General features: G+C 40.6%; 2 protein-coding genes across 2 annotated transcripts in view; one reads left to right on the top strand and one right to left on the bottom strand.

The window, feature by feature from the left end:
- The window catches only part of RAB39A (RAB39A, member RAS oncogene family), a 48,083-nt gene that overhangs the window by 12,968 nt on the left and 17,237 nt on the right, over positions 1 to 17,878 (bottom strand). The window lies entirely within an intron of this gene.
- On the top strand, positions 14,008 to 14,892 carry LOC118627971 (voltage-dependent anion-selective channel protein 1-like). Its single transcript, XM_036258565.1, has one exon. It carries the CDS (start codon positions 14,041 to 14,043, stop codon positions 14,890 to 14,892), a length of 852 nt encoding a protein of 283 aa, XP_036114458.1. The 5' UTR covers positions 14,008 to 14,040.

The raw sequence follows: 17,878 nt of genomic DNA, 5'->3' as shown, positions 1-17,878 counted from the left end.
ACTGTTTTCTTTCATGTGCTTTGGTATCTCTCTGCACATTGTGGAATTTATAACTGATGTTTATCCTTTCCTCATTTTGCTCTATATCTGAAATTATGTTTTTTATTTTAGGTCCTTTGAATAGATTATGTTCTTTTCCTTTTTTCTTTCTCTAAGTTCGTGTTTTTATCAATGTTATAAGTACACACCTACTTTTCCTATTCCCCTAACCTGCCAATATCACAGTATCATAATTTTAGAAAGATTAACAAACAACCTACCTCTCGATATGAAGAATGTTAAAGAATCTGGGCTGTATTTTAAAACCATCACATGAGACTTGTGCTCAAATCCACTGATCACAGTTAGGCACATGATTTTGCTAAATGCAGAAGGAAGAGCAACTCATTTCTCTTGTGTCCGGAAGAGGCTACAAATACGAGTGAGCATTAAGTCTCTACTACATCTTTGTCTTCCTTCCTTCCATCCTTTTTTTTTAACTAAGTTTTTCATTGTAGTTTTCAACAATCCAACCCCAAACCTTCTACCAGTTGCCTTCTTTTAGGAAGTTCATTCACATTAATTTTTCTGCGAACTTCCTCTTCCTGAAGAAGTCTCTCTACAACCTTTTGCCCTGCTCTAATCTGGCCTGGTTGTCCTTGGTATCTACAACAGAGAGATCATCCTAGGATCTTTCTTCACAATCTTCCTGGGAATTTGTTTTGTCTTTCTTCACAGGTAGTTCCTCTTCATTCCTGATTTATTCCTTTATTTGTATATGTGTGTGTGTTGATGTGTGTGTAGCACAACCTCAAGTAGCTTTCTAAATAGATGAATGAAGTAATATTTTGAAATCTTTCAAGTTTGATTTCTGCTCTCACAGCTGAATAATAGTTTGGTCAGATCAATAATTCCTTCAGATTTTTGAATTAATTTATCCATTGTCGTCTAGCTTCAACTATTATTTTAGGGAAGTCTGAGACCAATTTGATTCCTGATCCTTTGTTTTCTTAACATAAGTCATTTTATTTTTCAATTACAGTTGACATACAATATTAGTTTCAGGTGTACACCCCAGTGATTAGACATTATATAACTTGCTAAATGATCATCCCAATAAATCTCATACCCATCTGACACCATACATAGTTATTAGAATATTATGGACTATATCTCCTATGCTGTACTTTATATCCCCACGAGTATTCTGTAACAATATTTATTAATCCCATCACCATTTTCATCTATCCTTCTAACACCCCTCCCATCTGGCAACCATCAAAATGTTTTCTGTAACTATGAGTCTTTTCTGTTCTGCTTGTTCATTTATTTTCTTTTTTAGATTCAATTGTTGATATGTATTTATTGCCATTTTATTGTTTATATATTTTTTATCCTTCTTCTCCTCCTCCTTCTTCTTTTTAAAGAAGACCCTTTAACATTTCATGTAATACTGGCTGGTGGTGATGAACTCCTTTGGTTTTTTTCCTATCTGGGAAGCTTTTTATATGTTCTTTGATTCTAAATGATAGCTTTCCTGGGTAGAGTAATCTTGGTTGTAGATCTATGCTTTTCATCACTTAGGATATTTCTTGCCAGTCCCTTCTGGCCTATACAAAGTTTTTGTTGAGAAATCAGCTGACAATCTTATGGAAGCTCCCTTTTAGGTAATTATCTGCTTTTCTTGATGCTTTTAAGATTCTTTCTTTATATTTATTTGGCATTTTAATTATAATGTGTCTTGGTATGGACCTGTTTGGGTTCATCTTGTTTGAGACTCTCTGCACTTCCTGGATTTGTATGTCTATTTCCTTTACCAGATTAGGGAAGTTTTCTGTCATAATTTTTCCAAATAGGTTTTCAATTTCTTGCTCTCTTTGTTCTCCTTTTGACACCCCCATAAAGTGAATGTTGGTACTCTTGACGTTGTCTCAGAGGCTCCTTTCACTATCCTCATTTTTTTTGGATTCTTTTTACTATTCTGATTGAGTGTTTTTTGCCTCCTTATATTCCAAACTGCAGATTTGATTCTTGGCTTCATCTACTTCAGTGTTGATTTCCTGTAAATTATTCATTAAAGTTAGTGTATCCTTCATTTCTGACTGATGATTTTTTTTATGGTTTCCATGTTTTTTTTTTTTATGTTGTTGAAGTTCTTTCTAAGTTCATGTACTCTTCCACTAAATTCACTGAGCATCCATATAACCAGTGTTTTGAACTCTGCATCTAGTAGATTGCTTGCTTGACTTCATTTTGTTTCGATCTTTTTCAGGAGTTCTGTTCTGTCCTTTTGTTTGGGACACGTTTCTTTGTCTCCTCATTTTGGCTGCTTCCCTGTGTTTGTTTCTGTGTGTTAGGTAGAACTGCTATGTCTCCTGGGCTTGGTAGAGTGGCTTTGGGCTTAGTAGAGTGGCCTTATGTAGTAGGTGTCCTGTGGGGTCCAGTGGCACAGCCTCCCTGATCACCCAAGCTGGGCACTCCAAGTATGTACTCTTTCCCCTGTGTGTGGGCCATGTACACCCTTCTGTTGTAGTTGAGCCTTGATTGCTATTGTTGGCACATCAGTAGGAGGGATTTACTTCCAGGCTGATTAGCTGCAGGGGCTGGCTTTGACCACTGTGGAGGATCAGCTGTGCAGGGACTCACTTCACAGAGCAGGACTTTCTTCATCAAGGCTCTGATGCCTGCTGAGTCCAGATCTTGAGTGTGTCGCTTGTGGAGGTGGTTGGGTGGTGCTTCAGCATGGTCTGAAGCTGTATACTGGGTACACTGGCTCGGGACCTCCTGGGAGATGCAGAACAAGGTCAGCTTCCACCTGTGTTCTGCCCAGGGACACCCTGAATGAGCTAGAAAGTGATCTGCAGATAGCTGCTACTTGTCCTGGGCTTGGAGGTGCCTAGGTGAGGGCACATTGTGAAACAAGGCCAGCTGGTTTTAGTGCTGGATTTGGGGCTACTTAGCAAGAGGGACAGGGCATGCTGAGGCCAGATGCTGCTGGTTTGAGAGATTTGGGGAAAGTCTGAAGTATGAGCCAAAACAAGTGATACATATGAAAAAGCCACTGGAAACAGCTTGGGTGGACCGGAGTCTCAGGTAAGAACCAGGGTAGGGCAAACAATGTGAGCCAGGTTGATGGAGACTCAAATGTGGCACCTGCCTGCCTGCTCTGTGAGGGAAGGGCTCAGAAAAGGAACAATGGCCTCTGCCAGCTGTGCTGTCTGGGAAAGTTACTCCTGCATTTCTCACCTTGATGCCAGGCAATTCAGCTCCTCCCTGTATGTCACTGGAATCTTTTGAGCTGCTGCTGCAGCACTGGAGCTCAGAGCAAGTGAGTCCATGTGCAGGCCCTTAAGAGGAACTGCCTAGGACTTCAGAAGCCCTCCATCTCACTCAGCCACAAAGACCAGCCACAAAGATCTGGTTTTCATGGCCAGAAATCAGGATAACTTCTCTTCCTGGCACTAGAACTCTGGGATGGGGGGACTGGTGTGGGGCTGGGACCCCCTCACTCCTAAGGGGGGACCTTCGCAGTCAAGATATGCTTCCCAGCTTGGGTGATCAGGGAGGCTGTGCCACTGGACCCTTCAGTGTCTTCCTAGTTCCTACCAGTCTCTATGTGGCTTCTTCTTTAAATCCCTAGTTGTAGGACTTCCATTCATCTAGGTTTCAGGTGGTTCTGAATGATGGTTGTTCTGTCGTTTAGTTGTAATTTTGATATCCTTGATCTTTTTGTTGTTGTTGCTAAGCCTCACCTGAGTATATTTTTCCAGTGACTTTTTAGATAGAGTGGAAGGGAGAAAAGGGAGGGGGAGAGAGAGAAACATTGATGTGACAGAGTCACATTGATTGGTTGCCTCCTATATGACCCCAAAAGGGGACTAGGGATCAAATCTGCCACCCTTTGGTCTGCAGGTTGATGCTCTAACCACTAAGCCAAATCGTCCAGGGCTTCCTATTATCTTTCTGAGGAAATTAAGAGCGGATTTATTGTTTGTTTGTTTTAACATTCCCTCTCTCTTATTAGGTTTATCTCTGGTTGCTTTTGATCTCTGTTTGTTTTGGTTTCTAGGTTCATATTACAAGAAATATTCCCAATTGAGACTAAAAACCTCACTGTAAAATGTTTAGACTGGATTACTTAGTTGAGGAAACTCTGATGTTGGTATCTTAAGTCTTTCATCTTGCCCTGGTCCAATTCTTCAGAAATGATTTCACCAATGTCCTGTTTAAAGGGTGAAGGCCTGACTGCCAGCATTCTGGGAGCTGAGTGGCAGAAAGGACTAGACAGACTTAGCATCCAGCATGCATACATTTATTGAAAATCCTCAGTTTTTGTGTGTGTCTTTGTTTTATTCTTTTTTTTTTAAATCTAAAAAAGACATTTATTAATGTTTGTGTTAACATTAAATTCACTTTTTTTCCTCTTTTTTTTTTATTGATTTTCTTTTTTTTTCTTTTTTTTTTATTGATTAATTTTTGTTACAAATGATTCTCCTTTTTCCCCTCCACTGATTCCCCCCTCACCTTCCCTCCCTGCCCCTTCCCCCGATTGTTGTCCATGTCCACTGTTCATGCATACATGCATATAAATTCTGTTGTTCATCCCTCTCTCACCTCCCCACTCCTTAGGGGATTGTCCTCAAACTGTTATGTTCATTATATTCCAGAAATCAGTGAGATCATATGAAATTTGTCTTTCTCTGTTTGGCTTGTTTCACTTAGGATGATACTTTCCAGGTCCCTCCATGTAGTCTCAAAGGATGAGATCTTTCTTTCTTACCGCTGCGTAGTACTCCATTGTGTATATGTACCACAGCTTTTTAATCCATTCGTCTACTGATGGGCACTTGGGCTGTTTCCAGATCTTAGCGATTGTAAATAGTGCTGCTACAAAGATGGGGGTACATATATTCTTTCTAATTGGTGTTTTATGCTTCGTAGGGTATATTCCTAGAAGTGGGATCACTGGGTCAAATGGGAGATCAATTTTTAATTTTTTGAGGTAACACCATATTGTTTTCCATAGTGGCTGCACCAGTCTGCATTCCCACCAATAGTGTACTAGAGTCCCCTTTTCTCCACACCCTCGCCAACACTTGTTGTTTGATGATTTGTTGATGGCGGCCATTCTGACAGGTGTGAGGTGATACCTCATTGTTGTTTTGATTTGCATCTCTCTGATGATTAGTGATGATGAACATTTCTTCATATGTCTCTTAGCCATTTGTATGTCCTGTTTGGAGAGGTGTCTATTTAGTTCCTCTGCCCATTTTTTAATTGGATTCTTTGTCTTCCTTTTGTGGAGTTGTATGAGCACTCTATATGTATTGGAAATTAACCCCTTATCTGATATATCATTGGCAATTATGCTCTCCCATACAGTGGGTAGCCTTTCCTTTTTGATGATTGTATCTTTCGCTGTGCAGAAGCTTTTGAGTTTGATGTAGTCCCATGTGTTCATTTTCTCCTTTGTTTCTATTGCCTTAGGTGATGTGTCAGTAAAAATTCTGCTGCGTATGATGTCTGAGATTTTGTTGCCCACAGTCTCCTGTAGGATTTTTATGGATTCATGAGTTACAATTAAGTCTTTTATCCATTTTGAGTTTATTTTGGTGTAGGGTGTAAGTTGATGGTCTAGTTTCATTTTTCGGCAAGTAGCTGTCCAATTTTCCCAGCACCATTTATTAAAGAGGTTGTCCTTACTCCACTGTATACTCTTGCCACCTTTGTCAAATATTAATTGAGCATATTGCCTAGGGTCCATTTCTGGGTTCTGTATTCTGTTCCACTGGTCTATATACCTGTTCTTGTGCCAGTACCAGGCTGTTTTGATTATGGTGGCTTTGTAGTATAACCTGAAATCTGGTATTGTGATCCCTCCAACTTTGTTCTTCCTTTTCAAGATTGCTGTGGCTATTCGAGGCCTTTTTTGGTTCCATATGAACTTTTGAAGTAATTGTTCTAATTCTTTGAAGTATGCCGTTGGTATTTTGATGGGGATTGCGTTGAATCTATAGATTGCTTTGGGTAATATGGACATTTTAATGATGTTAATTCTCCCAATCCATGAACAGGGTATGTTCTTCCACTTTTTTACATCTTGCTCTATTTCTTTTTTCAATGACCTGTAGTTTTCTGCGAATAGGTCCTTTATCTCTTTGGTTAAGTTTATTCCTAGGTATCTTAATTTTTTTGCCGCAATGGTAAATGGGATTGTTTGCTTAGTTTCTCTTTCTGTGAGTTCATCATTGGTGTATAAGAATGCCATAGATTTCTTGACGTTAATTTTGTATCCTGCTACTTTGCCAAATTCATTTATTAAGTCTAGTAAGCTTTTGGTGGAGTCTTTGGGGTTTTCTATGTACAGTATCATGTCATCTGCAAATAATGACAATTTCACTTCCTCCTTTCCAATTTGGATCCCTTTTATTTTTTCTTCCTGTCTGATTGCGGTGGCTAAGACTTCCAGTACTATGTTAAATAGGAGTGGCGAAAGTGGGCATCCTTGCCTTGTTCCTGTTCTTAAGGGAAATGCTTTTAGTTTTTGCCCATTGAGTATGATGTTGGCTGTAGGTCTTTCATATATGGCCTTTATTATGTCTAGGTATGATCCCTCAATTCCCACACTGCTGAGCGTTTTTATCAGAAATGGATGCTGGATTTTGTCAAAGGCTTTTTCAGCATCTATTGATATGATCATGTGGTTTTTATTCTTCAATTTATTTATGTGGTGTATCACATTTATGGATTTGCGAATATTGTACCAGCCTTGCATCCCTGGGATGAATCCCACCTGGTCATGGTGGATAATTTTTCTGGAGTATTGCTGGATTCGATTTGCTAGTATTTTGTTCAGGATTTTGGCATCTATGTTCATCAGGGATATTGGCCTGTAGTTTTCTTTCTTTGTTGTGTCTTTTTCTGGTTTTGGAATTAGAGTTATGCTGGCTTCATAAAATGAGTTTGGAAGTCTTCCTTCTTCTTGAATTTTTTGAAATAGTTTGAGGAGAATGGGTATTAGTTCTTCTTTGAATGTTCGGTAAAACTCCCCTGTGAAGCCATCTGGGCCTGGGCTTTTGTTTGCTGGAAGAGTCTTGATTACATCTTCAATTTCTTCTGTTGTTATTGGTCTGTTCAAGTTTTCAATCTCTATCTGATCCAATTTTGGGAGACTATGTGTTTCTAAAAATTTGTCCATTTCGCTTAGATTTTCGAATTTGTTGCCGTATAATTTTTCATAGTAGTTGTTAACGATCTTTTGTATTTCTGTAGGGTCAGTTGTTATCTCTCCTGTTTCATTTCTGATTTTATGTATTTGGGTTCTCTCTCTTTGTTTCTTGGTGAGTCTAGCTAAGGGTCCATCAATCTTGTTTATCTTTTCGAAAAACCAGCTCTTTGTTTTATTGATCCTCTGGATTGTTTTTTTGGTCTCTATGTCGTTTATTTCTGCTCTGATCCTTACTATTTCTTTTCTTCTACTTGCTCTGGGGTTTTCTTTTTGTTTACTCTCTAGTTCTTTAAGTTGTGAGGTTAGGTAGTGTATTAGAGATTTTTCTTCTTTTTTGATGTAGGCCTGTAGTGCTATAAACTTCCCTCTCAGAACTGCTTTTGCTGCATCCCATAGATTTTGTATTGTTGTGTCCTCATTTTCATTGGTTTCCAGGAAGTTTTTGATTTCTTCCTTGATTTCCTCGGTGACCCACCCATTCATTGTTTAATAACATTCTATTTAGCTTCCATGTGTTAAAATGTCTTTGTATGTTCTTCTTGCAATTGATTTCTAGTTTCATACCATTGTGGTCTGAGAAGATGCTTGATATAATTTCAATCTTCTTGAACTTGTAGAGACTTACTTTGTGCCCTAACATGTGGTCTATCTTTGAGAATGTTCCATGTGCACTTGAGAAGAATGTGAATTCTGTAGTTTTGGGGTGTAATTCTCTGTAGATATCTATTAAATCCATTTGGTCTAGTGCTTCATTTAGAGTCTCTGTTTCCTTGCTAATTTTTTGTCTAGAGGATCTATCCAGTGATGTGAGCAGGGTGTTGAAGTCCCCTGTTATGATTGTATTGCTATCGATTTCTCCTTTGAAGTCCTCCAGAAGATTTTTTAATATATTTTGGTGCTCCTATATTGGGTGCATATATGTTTATCAAGGTTATATCTTCCTGTTGGATAGATCCTTTCAATATTATGTAGTGGGCTTCTTTGTCTCTAGTTATGGCCTTCAATCTGAAGTCTATTTTATCGGATATCAGTATTGCTACCCCAGCTTTTTTTTCTTTTCCATTTGCTTGAAAGATTTTTTTCCATCCCTTCACTTTCAATCTATGTGAGTCTTTTGTTGTGAGGTGGGTTTCTTGTAAACAGCATATAGATGAGTCTTGCTTTCTTATCCAATCAGCTACTCTGTGTCTTTTTATGGGAGCATTCAGTCCATTTACATTTAAGGTGGTTATTGATATGTACTTATTTATTGCCATTTTTGTTTAGTGTGGTTCTATTTTTCTTCCCATTTCTCCTGGTAATTACAGCAGTCCTTTTAACATTTCTTGCAGTGCTGGTTTGGTGCTAATGTACTCCCTTAGCCTTATTTTGTCTGGGAAGCTCTTTATTTGACCTTCTATTTTGAACGATAGCCTTGCTGGGTAGAGCAGTCTTGGATTCAGATCCTTGTTTTTCATGACCTTGATTACTTCATGCCATTCCCTTCGAGCCTGTAATGTTTCTTGTGAGAAGTCAGCTGAGAGCCTTATGGGGGTTCCTTTGTAGGTAACCTGTTGCTTATCTCTTGCTGCTTTTAGGATCCTCTCTTTGTCTTGAATTTTTGGCAGTTTGATTACTATGTGTCTTGGTGTGGGCCTGTTTGGGTTCTTCTTACTTGGGGCTCTCTGAGCTTCTTGAACTTGAATGCCTTCTTCCTTCACCAAATTAGGGAAGTTTTCTGTCACTATTTCTTTGAATATATTCTCTAGCCCTCGCTTACTTTCTTCTTCTTCAGGGACTCCTATGATATGAATATTATTACGTTTCCAGTTGTCCCACAATTCTCTTAAACTCTCTTCTTGTTTTTTAATCTTTTTTTTCTTTTGGTTTTCTGATTGGTTGATTTCTTCTAGCCTGTCTTCTAATTCACTGATCCGGTCCTCAGCTTCCCTTACTCTGCTTTTTAGACCTTCCAGTGTGTTTTTCATTTCTGATATGTCATTCCTCATTTCTTCCTGTTGGTTTTTCATTTCCAGATGGTTTATTTTCAACATTTCTATGTCTTTACTCATGTTGCTCATGTCCTTACACATGCTGTTGAGCTTCCGCAACATCATGGCTCTAAATTCTAGTTCTGTTAACTTGCTTAACTGCACCTCATTTATTTCATCTTCTGTAGAGGTCTCTTGATCTTTCATTTGGCTTTTGTTTCTGTTTCTCAACATTTTCGTTATCACAGTGGGCTTTGGAGTCTGTCAAATTTTCCCAGTGGGTGTTGGTGTTTTGCTGTTTGTGGCTCCCTCTCCTGGGTTTTGATGCTCCAGGGAGGACCCACTTTAATCCCGCCAAGTCCCCTGTTCTCCGGGAGTCTGTGTGGCTCCAGCCGAGAGTTTAGCAGGCAATAGCGTTACGAGGGCCCATGCAGGGTGGCAAGGGAGGCGGTGGGAATAATTTCCTGCTGAGTTCCCTGGTCCCGCGGAGTTCCCTGGTCCCACCGTGTTCCCTGGTCCAGCTGAGTTCCCTGGGGCCCTCGAGTCTGTGCGGCTCCAGTGGAGAGTTTAGCTGGCTACAGAGTTTCCAGGGCCCATGCAGGGTGGTAAGGGAGACAGTAGGATTAGCTTCCCACTGAGTTCCCCGGTCCCATTGAGTTCCCTGGGGGCCACGAGTCTGTGCAGCTTCAGTGGAGAATTTCGCTGGCTACAGAGTTTCCAGGGCCGTGCAGGGCGGGAAGGGAGGCGGTAGAATTAACTTTCCGCCGCGTTCCCCGGTCCCGCCGAGTTCCCTGGGGGCCAGGAGTCTGTGCGGCTTCAGCGGCTACAGAGTTTCCAGGGCCGTGCACGGCAGGGAGGGAGGCGGTAGAATTAACTTTCCGCCGCGTTCCCCAGTCCCACCGAGTTGCCTGGGGTCTGCGAGTCTGTGCCGCTTCAGCGGCTACAGAGTTTCCAGGGCCCTGCACGGCGGGGAGGAGGCGGTAGAATTAACTTTCAGCCGCGTTCCCCGGTCCCGCCGAGTTCCCTGGGGTCTGCGAGTCTGTGGCTTCAGCGGCTACAGAGTTTCCAGGGCCCTGCACGGCGGGGAGGGAGGCGGTAGAATTAACTTTCAGCTGCGTTCCCCGGTCCCGCGGAGTTCCCTGGGGTCTGCGAGTCTGTGGCTTCAGCGGCTACAGTTTCCAGGGCCGTGCATGGCAGGGAGGGAGGCGGTAGAATTAACTTTCAGCCGCGTTCCCCGGTCCCACCGAGTTGCCTGGGGTCTGCGAGTCTGTGCGGCTTCAGCGGCTACAGAGTTTCCAGGGCCGTGCAGGGCAGGGAGGGAGGCGGTAGAATTAATTTTCCGCCGCGTTCCCTGGTCCCGCCGAGTTCCCTGGGGGCCAGGAGTCTGTGTGGCTTCAGTGGCTACAGGGCCTTGCATGGCGGGAGGGGAGGCAGTAGAATTAACTTTCCGCCTAGTTCCCCGGTCCCTCTGAGTTCCCTGGTCCCGCCCAGTTCCCTGGGGGCCAGGAGTCTGTGCACCTTTAGTGGAGAGTCTAGCCGGCTACAGAGTTTCAAGGGCCATGCACGGTGGGAAGAAAGATGGTGAAATTAACTTCCCCTCTAGTTCCCTGGCCCCTGCCCAGGCCGCTGCAGACCCTGGGCTCTTGGTCCCCTCTCCTGTCCTCGCAAGCCTACCAGGACTGAGTGGGTGTTTCTGGTTAAGTGGTCCTCCAAGGTGTCCTTCGGCTGCCCTTTCCTGATGGTTTGCCTTTGTTTTCGTTGTAAATCCAGTTTGGTCTTGGGAGACGGTCTGGGTCCCTCCATTCACTTCGCCGTCATTTTTTCCTCCTCCTGTTTTATTCTTTATTTCGTAGCCCTACCAATATGACCCTTCACCCAGGCCCACTGTTCCAATGGGCACTGGCTTTGTAGACTTACACACTATGTCTGTGTCCAAAGTCATGACTGAATTCTCCTTCCTATTAATTTTCAATTCTCTACCTTATTTTCTGAGAATCTGGAAGTATTTTTATTTATTTGTTTGTTTGCGTCTGTATAAAGGTTCCCTGGCAGGAGAACATGAATATGATTTTAAAAACAACACTCTGACAATAGGCAATGCATAGGGGAAAAAACCCCCCCAAAACCAGTATTCAACAAAGAGCTGGGTTTTGTTTTGTTTTTTTAAAGACAAACAATATTGAAGGGCCTTAGCTAGATTCACCAAGAAACAAAGAAAGAGAACCCAAATATACAAAATCAGAAATGAAAGAGAGGTAACAACAGACACCACAGAAATACAAAGGATCGTTAACAAATACTATGAATAATTATATGGCAACGAATTCAACAATCTAAGTGAAATGGACACATTTCTGGAAACACATAGTTTCTCAAAACTGGACCAGGAAGAGACAGAAAACTTGAATAGACCAATAACAACTAAGGATATTGAAGAGGTAATCAAGACTAATCCAGCCAACAAAAGCCCAGGCCTGGATGGCTTCACAGGGGAGTTTTACTGAACATTCAAAGAATAACTAACACCCATTCTCCTCAAACTATTTCAAAACTTCAAGAAAGACTTCCAAACTCATTTTATGAGACCAGCATTATTCTAATTCCAAAACCAGAAAAAGACACTATAAAGAAAGAAAACTACAGGCCAATATCCCTGATGAACATAGACACCAAAATCCTTAACAAAATACTAGTAAATTTGATCCCGCAATACATCAAAAAAATTATTCACCATGACCAAGTGGGATTCATCCCAGGGATACAAGGCTAGTACAATGTTCGCAAATCAAAAAATGTGATACACCACATAAACAAAATGAAGGATTAAAAACCACATGATCATATCAATAGATGCTAAAAAAGTATTCAACAAAATCCAGCATCCATTTCTGATAAAAACGCTCAGCAATGTGGGAATAGAGGGATCATATCTCGACATAATAAAGGCCATATATGAAAGACCTACAGCCAACATCACACTCAATGGGCAAAAACTAAAAGCATTTCCCTTAACAACAGGAACAAGACAAGGATGCTCACTTTCACCACTCTTATTTAACATAGTACTGGAAGTCTTAGCCACAGCAATCAGACAGGAAGAAAAAATAAAAGGGATCCGAATTGGAAAGGAGAAAGTGAAACTGTCATTATTTGCAGATGACATGATGTTATACAAAGAAAACCCTAAAGACTCCATCAAATATCTACTAGACTTAATAAATTAATTTGGTAAAGTAGCAGGATTAACGTCAAGAAATCAACAGCATTCTTATACATCAATGATGAACTCAGAGAAGGAAACACTGATAAAACAATCCCATTTACCATTGTGGCAAAAAACTTAAGATACCTAAGAATAAACTTAACCAAAGAAGTAAAGGACCTATTTTTCAGAAAACTACAGGACATTGAAAAAAGAAATAGAGGAATATATAAAAAAGTGGAAGCACATACTTTGTTCATGGATTGGAAGAATTAACATCATTATAATGTCCATATTACCCAAAGCAATCTATACATTCAATGCAATCGCCATCAAAATACCAACAACATATTTTACAGAACTAGAACAAATACTTCAAAAGTTCATATGGAACCAAAAAAGACCCCGAATAGCCACAGCAATCTAGAAAAAGAAGAACAAAGTAGGTGGGATCACAATACCAGATATCAGGTTATACTACAAAGCTACTGTAATCAAAACAGCCTGGTACTGGCACAGAAACAGGCTTGTAGACCAGTGGAACAGAACAGAGAACCCAGAAATGGACCCAAGGCAATATGCTCAATTAATATTTGACAAAGGTGGCAAGAGCATACAATGGAGTAAAGACAGTCTCTTTAATAAATGTTGTTGGGAAAATTGGACAGCTACATGGCAAAAAAATGAAACTAGACCACCAACTTACACCATACACAAGAATAAATTCAAAATGGATAAAAGACTTAAATGTGACTCATGAATCCATAAAAATTCTAGAAGAAAATGTAGGCAACAAAATTTCGGATACCATACACAGCAGAATTTTCACTGATACATCACCTAAGGCAACAGAAACAAAGGAAAAAATAAACACATAGGACTACATCAAACTCAAAAGCTTCTGCACAGCAAAAGAAACAACCATCAAAATGGAAAGGGAACCCACTATATGGGAGAGCATAACTGCCAACGTTACATCAGATAAGGAGTTATTTTCCAAAATATATAGAGTACTCATACAACACAACAAAAGGACGAAAAAGAACCAGATTTAAAAATGAGCAGAGAACCTAAATAGACATCTCTCCAAACAGGACATACAGATAGCCAAGAGACATATGAAGAAATGCTCAACATTATTAATCATTTGAGAGATGTAAATTAAAACAACAATGGGGTATCACCTCACACCTGTAAGAATGGCCGCTGCCATCGACAAAGCCTCAAACAACAAGTGTTGGCGAGGGTGTGGAGAAAAGGGGACTCTAGTACACTACTGGTGGGAATGCAGACTGGTACAGCCACTATGGAAAACACTATGGTGTTACCTCAAAAATTAAAAATTGAACTTCCATTTGACCCAGTGATCCCACTTCTAGGAATATACCCTAAGAAGCCTGAAACATCAATTAGAAAGAATATATGTACCCCCATGTTCATAGCAGCATTATTTACAATAGCTAAGATCTGGAAACAGCCCAAGTGCCCATCAGTAGACGAATGGATAAAAAAGTTGTGGTACATACACACAATGGAGTACTATGCAGCTGTAAGAAAGAAAGATCTCTTATCCTTTGAGATGACATGGAGGGACCTGGAGAATATTATCATCGCTCCGCACCGCAGCTCAGCCCGCCACCACCACCGCCTTTGAGCAGAAGATGGCTGTGCCTCCCATGTATATTGACCTAGGCAAATCTGCCAGGGACGTCTTCACCAAGGGCTACGGGTTTGGCTTAATAAAACTTGATTTGAAAACAAAATCTGAGAATGGACTGGAATTTACAAGCTCAGGTTCAGCCAACACTGAGACCACCAAAGTGACGGGCAGTCTGGAAACCAAGTACAGGTGGACTGAATACGGTCTGACGTTTACGGAGAAATGGAACACGGACAATACACTAGGCACGGAGATCACTGTGGAAGATCAGCTTGCACGTGGATTGAAGCTGACCTTTAATTCATCCTTCTCACCAAATACTGGGGGAAAAAATGCTAAAATCAAGACAGGGTATAAGCGGGAGCACATCAACCTGGGCTGCGACGTGGATTTCGACATAGCCGGGCCTTCGATCCGGGGCGCCCTGGTGCTGGGTTTTGAGGGCTGGCTGGCTGGCTACCAGATGAATTTTGAGACAGAGAAGTCTCGAGTGACCCAGAGCAACTTTTCGGTTGGCTACAAGACTGATGAATTCCAGCTTCACACTAATGTAAACGACGGGACAGAGTTTGGTGGCTCCATTTATCAGAAGGTGAATAAAAAGTTGGAGACTGCCGTTAATCTAGCCTGGACAGCAGGAAACAGTAACACTCGCTTCGGAATGGCAGCCAAGTATCAGATCGACCCTGATGCGTGCTTCTCGGCTAAAGTGAACAACTCCAGCCTGATAGGGTTAGGATACACTCAGACACTAAAGCCAGGTATCAAACTGACACTGTCACCTCTGTTGGATGGCACGAATGTCAATGCTGGTGGCCACAAGCTTGGTCTAGGACTGGAATTTCAAGCATAAATGAAGACTGTACAGTTGTTTAATTTTAAACTATTTTGCAGCATAGCTACCTTCAGAATTTAGTGTACCTTTTAATGTTGTATGTCTGGGATGCAAGTATTGCTAAATATCACATTAGACCTCCAGGTTAAAGATGATTCAGCTTTAAAGTGTTACCCTTTCAGAGGTACAAAAGAAACCCAATTCCAGAACAGGTCCTTTCAGCTGTAGACTTTGGGGAACTTGGCAGCCCCTCTAGAGATGTTAGGTTTCTTTTTTATCTAGAAATGGCTGCAAGTGGAAGCTGATGACTTGTAAGCACTTTGTAAATTTGTATTGCTTAAATGTATGAAATTGTGACTTCCTGAGAACTGAACTTTGATTTCCTACCCTAACTGAGAGAGGCTCACTGTTTGATGGTGTTTACAAACTCATCTAACAGGACTTTTTTTAGACATCTTCACAACCTATTTTCACCCTCTTTTGCACCAAAAGTAGTCTGCAGGGTGTGGTAGTTGTTTCTTTTGTGCCATTTTGGGGTGGAGAAGGTGGATGTGATGAAGCCAATAATTCAGGACTTAATTCCCTCTCATGTTGTGGTTTTTTGCCCTTGCATCAGAGTATGAAATAGCTTCTAAGAACTCCAGCTGCAAGCTGGGAAGAGTCTGTGACTGTAATCACATGGTGACAACGCTCGGAACCTAAATTAGACTTCTGTTGTATTTTCGCCACTCGGTTTATTTTTTAGCAGTTTAATGGGTACATTTTAGAGTCTTCCATTGTGTGGAATTAGATCATCCCTTTCAAATGCTGTAATTAACATCACTTAAAATAAAACGTGAATAAAAAAAAAAAAAAAAAAAAAAAGAATATTATCATAAGCGAAACAAGGCAAGCAGAGAAAGACAAATATCACATGATCTCACTTATTTGTGGAATATAATGAACATAACAGTCTTAGGGATAGGGTAGACCCAGAAACATGGAAGTAGGGTACAGACTGACAACCCTCAGAAGAGGGGGTCGGGAGGGGAACAGATAAACCACAGAACTTATATGCATGTATGCATAACCGATGGAGACGGACGACAAAGCTGGGGAAGAGGTGGGGGGATGGGGAGGAGGGTGTCAATAAGGAAAAAAAGGAGAAACATGTGTAACAAAAATAAATTAATAAAAAAAAAAAAAACAGTGTTCAGACATCACTGCAAATAAATACCTCAAACACATGAAGTTATCATAAATGTAACATGATTCAATTCCAAGAAACGGAACTCTTTTATTCTTACTACTTATAATTTGTCCTTAATTTTGGAGGAGAGAGGACGCTTTTTCTTCTTCTTCTTTAAATATCAACTTGACCATTTACACAACCTCACCCAGCAAATTGGAAAGAACACAGACCTGGTTTGCTAAGTTGGTTTAACAAGTTCTCTTTCCTGATATCCACAGTGACTAATTACCTCAAGCAAGACAATACATAACATCCTTTTCTCACATTTGCAAAGAATACTATCGCTATCCCTCTTCCCACTGCATGAGGCCAACAGCACTGGCTTCCTTGCCACCCAAATGGGGCATGTTATTTACACTGTTAAAGCCCTTACCTTTAACAAGGGAGCCCAGACTCAGCTATGCCTGGTCTTCCAGGCAGAGGCTCTATGTCTAGTTATTTTCAAAGAATAAATTTTCATTTTTTTGCTAATGTGGGGGGAGAGAAAATTACCTGGTGTGTGGAATGGTGGAGGAGATGTGAGGATCCAATCTCTCTTAAACAAGCTGACCAGCAATGATCCTTACTTTAGCTTTCTCACTCCAGAAGTATCTGGTGTCACCATTTCCTGAGTCTTTAGGGGATTTAATGATAAATACAGGGTTGGTTTTTAGTTTTTTCCACCATTAGCTTAGAAGTCAGTTTTCTTGAATCTGCTAATTAATTTACCTAATTCCTCCATCTGCTTTCCTGCTTTCCAAATTTCATTGCTGTTGTTTCCTTACCTATTTTCATTTAAGGGTTTATGGTTAAAAATAAACAAACAAACACAGCAAAACTACTATCATTTTAGCAAGATTTCAGAGAAAAAAGCTAAAATAGATACAGGTGTTCAATCTGATATCATTACTGAAAGCCACTTCTTTTTCTAGTGTTATTTGTTCCTATTGTTATTTCTCTTACTACTGACATATCCTTCATGTCCCAGCATCAAGGACCACCCTAGACACAGATGATGAGTCCTCTCTTTGTTCTGCCAGTGAAACTTATTTTAGTAGTTACTAGCCTTTACTGCAATTGTTTTATTATTACTGTATCTTTCTTTGCCATGAGTCTGTGAGAAAGACCACTAATTGGCTCTCAGTATCTATTCTCATTGTTTTCCTTGAATAACACAACTCCATAAGTTCTAGATGGCACATGGCAACACACTAGAGACTATATTCTCCATCTCTCCCTCTCTCACTTTTAAACTCATCTTTATTGTTGAATGTATTGCATATGTTTCTCTCCTTTTTCCCCATTGACCCCCTCCTCCCCAATTCCACCCCCCTCCTGCCTTCCCCACACTATTGTCAGTGTCCATTGGTGATACATATATGCATAGAAGTTCTTTTGTTTGTCTCATCCCACCCTCCCTTCCCCCATTCCCTTTGAGATTCATCAGTCTAACAAACAATTTGTACTTCTTAATTCCTTCATCTTTTTCACCCATCCTCCATCCCCCACCCATCTGGCAAGCAACAAAGATAGATATGTATTAATTACCATTTTATTGTTCATATTTTTGTTCTTGTTTGCCTTCAAGAAGACCCTTCAACATTTCATACAATACAGGTTTGATGGTGATGAATTCCTTCAGCTTTTTCTTACCTGGGAAACTCTTGATATGTCCATCGATTCTAACTGATAGCTTTGTAGGATGGAGTAATCTTGGTTGTAAGTCATTGCTTTTCACCACCTTGAATATCTCTTGCCACTTTTCTGGCCTGCAAAGTTTCTTTTGAGAAATCA

The sequence above is a fragment of the Molossus molossus genome, unplaced genomic scaffold, assembly GCF_014108415.1.
Source record: "Molossus molossus isolate mMolMol1 unplaced genomic scaffold, mMolMol1.p scaffold_m16_p_13, whole genome shotgun sequence".
NCBI classification, from domain to species: Eukaryota; Metazoa; Chordata; class Mammalia; order Chiroptera; family Molossidae; genus Molossus; species Molossus molossus.
This window is presented reverse-complemented; position numbering and strand designations above follow the sequence as displayed.